This window comes from Diceros bicornis, chromosome 6 (genome assembly GCF_020826845.1).
Source record: "Diceros bicornis minor isolate mBicDic1 chromosome 6, mDicBic1.mat.cur, whole genome shotgun sequence".
NCBI lineage: Eukaryota > Metazoa > Chordata > Mammalia > Perissodactyla > Rhinocerotidae > Diceros > Diceros bicornis.
The window spans coordinates 20000862-20007990 of NC_080745.1; the positions used below are offsets into that span (position 1 = coordinate 20000862).

The following is a 7129-nucleotide window of genomic DNA, read 5'->3' on the forward strand; positions in this document are numbered from 1 at the left end:
AATTTGTAGAGACAGAAACTAGAACGGTGGTTGACAGGGACTAGGGAGAGGGAGGTATAGAAAGTTATTGTTTAATGGGTTTATAGAGTTTAGTTTTGCAAGATAAAAAGAATTCTGGAGATTGGTTGCACAACAACGTGAAGGTACTTAACACTACTAAATCGTACACTTAAAAATGGTTAAGATGGTAATTTTTATGCTATCTGTATCTGATGACAATTAAAAAAAAAAATCTCTCTTCAAAAAAAAGCACTACACTTATTACTAAGTCCTTCTGTAGCAAGGAATTCCACACCAGAGAGCAAGGATTACCACAGCACATGAGACTCTCTGAACTGTGGATATAATTAGGCACCGCATCCATTATAACACTACAGACGTCATCATGTGTTACCAGCATCTGTTGACAGATCTCATACCCAGCATATCACTGAAATGGCAAGAGTAGAGAAGGGAGCCCACAATAGAAACAATGGCATTTTATCCTTGACCTGTTCCAACAGTTTGTCTCATAGGACATAAATAGAGGCCTCTGCTCTGGCTGCCCTGAGCTCACAGTTCAATATTATTTTACTGACTTGAGTAGGGTCTATGCCAAAAGTAGAAACAGAGTATCTTCTAAATCTGCTGGGTCTATGTCCTAATGTAGTGTTTCGTTTTGCTTTTCCCCAGTGTCTTCAACACTCAACATATCTGAGAAAAAAAGTGAATTCTCACTTTAAACTTTTAGCGTTATTTTGTACCGGGATCAAGAAGTTTGTCTGTTTTTTAAATAATATACTTTGAGTGCTATACAGTTATAATAATATATTCACACAGGAATCCCAAACTCAGAGAAAATTACAACAATGCAATTATATAAACACATATTGTAAATACATTAGAAAAATTAAATATGACAGAAAGCGTGTATCAATATGGCCTTTGGAAACTGACGTTAGCTCTATTCTGCTATTGTACTGTACTTAAAAAAAAATCAACAGAAACCACTGTGATTAGACTATTACTTTCAAAAACGATGGGCAGACAGTACCTGTCCAATTCCTTAGCTATTTTACTGTTCTTCATAAGGAAAAAAAAAAGCAATCTTGGAAACAAAGACTTAGGAGTTTTTTTAAATCCATGAAAAATGTAGTAATCAAAATTGTGGGAAAAATTTAAAAAAGAAACACTCACTGCTAAAAATTAAAGTCACTTTTTAACTTCTTGCTGATGGACAATGCATCGAGTCCAGATGACACATTAATAATCCTCAGGCCAAGTGTTTCCCTCACGAGTCATCTCAAAAATTGTAGAAGGTTTGAAATTCTGTTTTCCTTTATAGACTCAACTTCTATGTATCACTCCCATTCTGTTGTTTCCAAGAAGGTAGGGCTGGTGGAAGTCTTAGAAAACTAAGGTGGAGAATGAAATGTAGCTAAATTACAGCTTTAAAATAATAATAGTAAGTGGTATTTTAAGAGAGAAGGCAGATAAAAGAGAAATCGTGACATAAAAATATCATGGTAATTTAATAAACAACAAAAATAAATGGTTATTTGATAACTATCCAAATATAGGGCCTCTCTCCTCCAGCCAACACATTTGTTGGGAGGAAAGCATGGGATGTGTGTGTTTTCCACGGTCACACACTTATTCACCATGTACTATCACACAATCACCCACAGTGGCAGCTGCACAGAGCACTTCCCATGCACACATATGGTCAACAGAGGTTATCCACTTAAAAGCAGGCCCTTAGAAGGGAAATCCGCTTTACTCCACTCCCAGAAAAAGAGGGAGAAAAGCACAGAGCACTTTGCTTTTGCCATGACCCTGTCATCATAAGGCTGGGTTAGCAGGTCTGTGTTGGCACGCCTGACCCAGCCAGGCTCTGTGCCCAGTCAAACAGGAGACAGGATTTAGCCTCCTAGTAAGCATCCCCTACTTGTTCTAGCCAAGAGGATCAAGAAGAAACCTTCAAATGGTGGAATGTTCCACTGGGCCCCCAGAGAGCACCAACCAAGACGGGCAGGGAGCTCTTAGAGCTGGCTGACTCCCTCGTCCCCGGGTGCTTACCTCAATGAACCATAAATAGAGTGTGAAATGATTATTACTTTACCGGTGAACGCCTAGGGTTCATACAGCATCCCTACGGAACCCAACACATTTAATAAATGATTTTCAATTACTCTGGGGCAACCCTATGAAAACAGGAATACAGCTGATGTTCATTTGATCTCTTTTATTTGGGGAGAGATGGGCTAGGGGAAAAAGGACGCACAGGGACTAGGAGATAAAACTCTGCGGCCAAGGTCACAGACTCAAGGGGTCAGGAGCAGACCTGAGACTCTTTCAAATTCTGGTCTAATCCAGGTTAAAACAGAAACACACTTACACAGCACTGTTCTTCCATTAACATTTCTCGTTTTGTAACTCTTATGTTACTTGCGCACGCGCGCGCGCACACACACACGACGCCCAGTTTCCTGCCTGTCCCTGGACGTGTTCTCCTTTCTAATGGGGCACCCAGGCTACGATGACACCGGACAACACGACACCTCCATCAAGCCTCTCCCGCTAGTCCACACGGTCGGTCGGCGCCGCCCACGGGCTGGAGCCCCGCGGGGGAACGGGACACACAGACACGCGGGCCAGGCCCGCAGATGGTGCGCACGGGGCCCCTGCTGACCTTCCTCTGCTGCTTTTCCCAGGCCGGGTCGAGGAGCAGGTCGCGGTCCCACTCCTCCTCCTGGATCATGTACTCGTCATCTTCGTAGACGTAGTTGTACTGCACGCCGGGCTCTATCTGGTTCATGGCGCTCAGGTGGCCGGGGCTGCGGCGGGGCGCGCGGGGCTCGGACGGACGGACAGAGGCGCGGCGGGGCCGGCGGGGCGCGCGGAGCTCGGCAGAGGCGCGGGCGGGCGCGGGGTGACCTTCGCGCGGCTGCTCTCGGGGCGGCACACCTAGACGCTGGGTCGCGGGCGAAGCACCAGCTCGGGCTGCGAGCAGCTGCCGCGCCGCTTAATACCCGTGCCGCCCGTCACGTGGCCGCCCGGGCCTCCGCCCGCGCCCGCCCCCGCCGGTGAGCACGTGCCGCCGGGCAGGGGCGCCGGGCGGCTCCGGGGTCCCTGCTCCTACTGCTGCTCTAAACCTCCTTGGTGTTGTGTGTTGAGGCCGCCGGCGCCAGCCCACGCCGCCCATCCTCCCTGCTCCCTTCTGGCTCCAGGCGCGTCTTGACTTGCGGGAGCCTGGGTTGGTTCCCCAGGTGGGTGGATGTACGCGGGCAAGGGGAGGGATGACCACGGCCTGGATCCCTGACCACCCCCAACACATCCAAGTTTTCCATATATTATTTGCATATTCTCGTTTTCCTTATATTTCCACATATTTGTTAGATCTCTCTTTCTCTCCCTCACACACACACACACCCACACACACACCCCTAAAAAGTAAAGTTTAAATGCTATGGAATCCCCTCTTTCCTCTCCCTCTCCTCCCAGCCCTCACCTGGGGAAATCAAGGCTAGGGACTTGTACCAACCATATTAAAATGTCAGGAACCAAACCAAAGGCAGGAAGTGTCAGCTCTCACCTGCCGGTCATAAATTTAAAAGAACTGACAATGGAGGACAAGCAGCCAGCTTCAGGATTCCATCTCGCCCTGATGTGTTGCATTTAAGCCTTTTCATCCCTATGGTGCTGGTTAGCTGTTCCCTCTTGGTTATGCCCCGGAAGGAACCAAGACCAGGACTCCTGGGACGAGTAGGTTGAAATATTTTCATCATGTATTTATTAAGCACCCACTGTAATTCAGACACTGTGTTAAGCACTGGAGATACAGAGGCAAGCTGATAGACAGGGCACTTGCCTCCTGAAGCTTATGTCCAAGTTGAATAAAAGTTGCCCACAGATGTCACACAGCTGTTTGTGGTTCAGGGCTACTAATTTGTTGACATATTTCAAGCTGAAAGTATGCCCGGATTTATCATTCTTCCTTAGAAGTTTTTACATCACTTAGTTTTATTGTTTTGGGCTTCTTGCAAAAAGACTTTGACAAATTAGCAAATACATTGCATTAACGTTTTTAAAAACATATTCACTAGAATGTGAACGTCATGAGGGCAGGGATTTTGTCTTGTTCACAGCTGTGATCCCCAGCAACCAGAGGTGTGCCTACTCATAGTAGGTGCTCAAATATTTGTTGAAGAAATAAATATCCTTGGAAGCAGTGACTGAGCTAATTTGCTTGGATTTAAATTTAAAATTTAAAGTTTATATGTTGGATTAAAATCATACTCTCTGAACAAGTCTATCAGTAAATTTTAACTGTTAGAAACTGGATCAACAATTATAAAAACTGTTAATCTTGGTCTTCAGAAGTTAACTGTGGGGACTTCAGGTTCCAAATGAGATGGATAAAAAGGCACCAGATTTACCATTCCTGCCTGAAACAACTAAAATCTGGGGGAAAAAAATATATGAAACAAAGATTTTCAAGACGTTAGTCATCAGGCAAGAAAGGATGATGATCCCTAAGAGGCAGGAAATAAACAATATGAGCACTAGGATTGTCCCAGCTTATTGCCTGGAGAAAGTTTCCAAGATACAATGCAATAAAGGGGAACCCAGGCATAGCTCAGCGGTCAACTCCCTAAACTGGGAGCTCAGAGAGACCAAGGTGGCTAGAGTCTGCAAGGTCAATTACAGAAGAGAAGAGAGCCACAAAGAGAGAGAAGCCTGGAGATTTGCAGAGGATCCCCCTCTAGTCTGATCAGTGAGTGCATGGGGGAAAAATATCTGAGGCCAAGGAAAGAAGCACCCAAAAGGATTAGAAGGAAAGATCACTGGAACTGGTAAAGGGCCAGGAATAGTTCCTGCTTCTATTAGCCAGAGTGGAAAACCTCATAATTCACAGAGCGTCAAATAGAGCATTCAGAAGGGGGCAGAAATTAGCTCTAAACTAAATGATGTAATGGTCCTGTCTGAAAAGCTCAAAAGGAAGACCTGAAAGGATCAACCTGTTTCCAAATCACTTAACCATGTCCCAGAACAAAGCTCAAAAATATCTAGAGGCGTAAGAAAACATTCAACACTTAGCAAGGTAGAGTTGGCAATTTCTGGCATCTATCAAATATTACCAGGTATGCAAAGAAGCAGGAAAGTTATGATCCATATGAGAATAATCAATCAAAACTGATCCAAAATTGACCCATGATAAAGTTATTAGTAGAAAAGAACATCAAAAGTAATCACTACTGCATTCCATATATTCAAGAAGCTAGAGGAAAGATTGAACGTGCTAAGTAAAGACATGAAAGATATTTTTTTAAAAGACCCAAATTGATTATCTAGAAATGAAAAGTACAACATCTGAGATAAAAATGCACTGAATGGGTTTAACTACAAGATAGACATTGCAAAAGGAAAGATGAGTGAACTTGAAGACGTAGCAATAGGAACAATCCAATGTGAACACAGAGAGACAAAAAAGACTTTAAAAAAAATAAGCAGATGATCAGTGAACTGTGGGAGAACTTCAAGCAGCCCAATATTTGTGTAACTGGAGTCTCTAAAGTGGGAGGACAGGAAAAAATGTTTGAAGAAATAACGGCTAAAGTCAAGAAATTAGTAAGGAGATTTCTACTTCTGGCTGAGACAGAATAATGGGAACTGGAATCACCCTTCTGCCTGAAACAACTGGAAAACAAAAACAGGACAAAACATTGAACAATGGTTTTCAAGACACTGGACCTCAGGCAATGAAGGAAAGAAATTGTGAGAGATGGGAAACAAATGATGAGAGTCCAGTGATTACCTCGGTTTACGGCTTGAGAGAGCTTGTATGCCAGAGCATTGAGGTAGAGTCCAGAGGATTCCCTGAGTTGAGGAGATGAAGCTAAGAGTCCAGGGAGTAGAAGGCAGCTGGGATTTACAGGACAGAGTATCAGAAAGGAGAGGGCGATGCACGGAGAGAGCTCTTGGAGATCTTCAGAGTTTCCCACCTGAGTATTCAGCAGAATACTAATCAAAGCATGCTTGTAAGGAAACTACTCGAGTCCAAGGAAAGAACCATCTGAAAGGATTAGAGGGAACAGTGCATATCATTTGCACAGGGCCACGTGGGTGCGTGCTCCCACCAGCAGGACTGCAAAAACTCATAATTCACAGAGCATTGGGTAGAATACTTAGGAAGGTCTTGCCCCAGTAGCATGGAATTAATTATTCCTAGAGTAGTAGTAGTGTGGTATTAATTATTCCTTGACTAGTAGTAGTATGGAATTAATTATTGCTAGACTAGTCCTAGAATGAGCACTGCTCTAAATCGACCTAACAAATCATAAAACAATCATAAAGTCATAAAAGAAAGACCCAAAAGGATACAACTGTTTCCAAGTACGTAACTTGTTTCCAAGTAATTTAACTGTTTCCAAGTAACTGAACTACATCACAGAACAAAGCTCAAGAAGATTTAAAGGAATACAAAAATATCCAGCACCTGATAAGGTAAAAACCACATTATCTGATATCCAATCAACGATTCCACATATACAAAGAGGCAGGAAAACGCAGCCCATAATAACGAGAATAGCAGTTGATCGAAACTGACCCAGGGCTGACACAGATGTTAGAGTGGCAGATAGGGACATTAAAATAATTATTACAACTGTATTCTATATGTTCAAAAAGTTAAATACAAACACAAGATATATTTTTAAAAAAAGACCCAAATGAAACATCTAGAAGTGAAAACTACAGTCTCTGAGAGGAAGAATACACTGGATGGGATTAAGGGCAGATTAGACATTGCAGAAGAAAATATTAGTGAATTTGAAATCATAGAAATAGAAACTATCCAAAATGAAATGGAGAAAGAAAAAAAATAATCCAAAAGAATGAAAAGAGCTTCAGTGACTTTGTTGGAGGGGAATCCACCATGGGTCCTGAGTGTGCCTGCACCTTCTCGCAGGTATGCCAAAATTGCGGGACCCTGACAGCTTCTACTAAGGCCATTTCTCAGGATTGTATTTGCAATAAGCAACCTTGACAGATGAGGTAATGTCTACCCTCCAACAAAGAGCAGTCTTGCTTCTGCTTGCTATAAAAGTCACGAATCCCAAGCTCAGTGTTCCTCTCCTATACTGAAACC

The 7129-nt window shown here is 43.3% G+C and overlaps 1 protein-coding gene across 2 annotated transcripts in view; it reads right to left on the reverse strand.

The window, feature by feature from the left end:
* Positions 1-2889, reverse strand: part of ACTN2 (actinin alpha 2) — a 66080-nt gene extending 63191 nt beyond the window's left edge. For both annotated transcript variants that reach the window (XM_058542959.1, XM_058542960.1), the window contains exon 1: positions 2672-2889. In XM_058542959.1, coding sequence (XP_058398942.1) covers positions 2672-2797 — 126 coding nt within the window. In that variant the 5' untranslated portion in view covers positions 2798-2889. The remainder of the gene's footprint in view (positions 1-2671) is intronic.
* Between the last annotated feature and the right edge of the window lie 4240 nt (positions 2890-7129).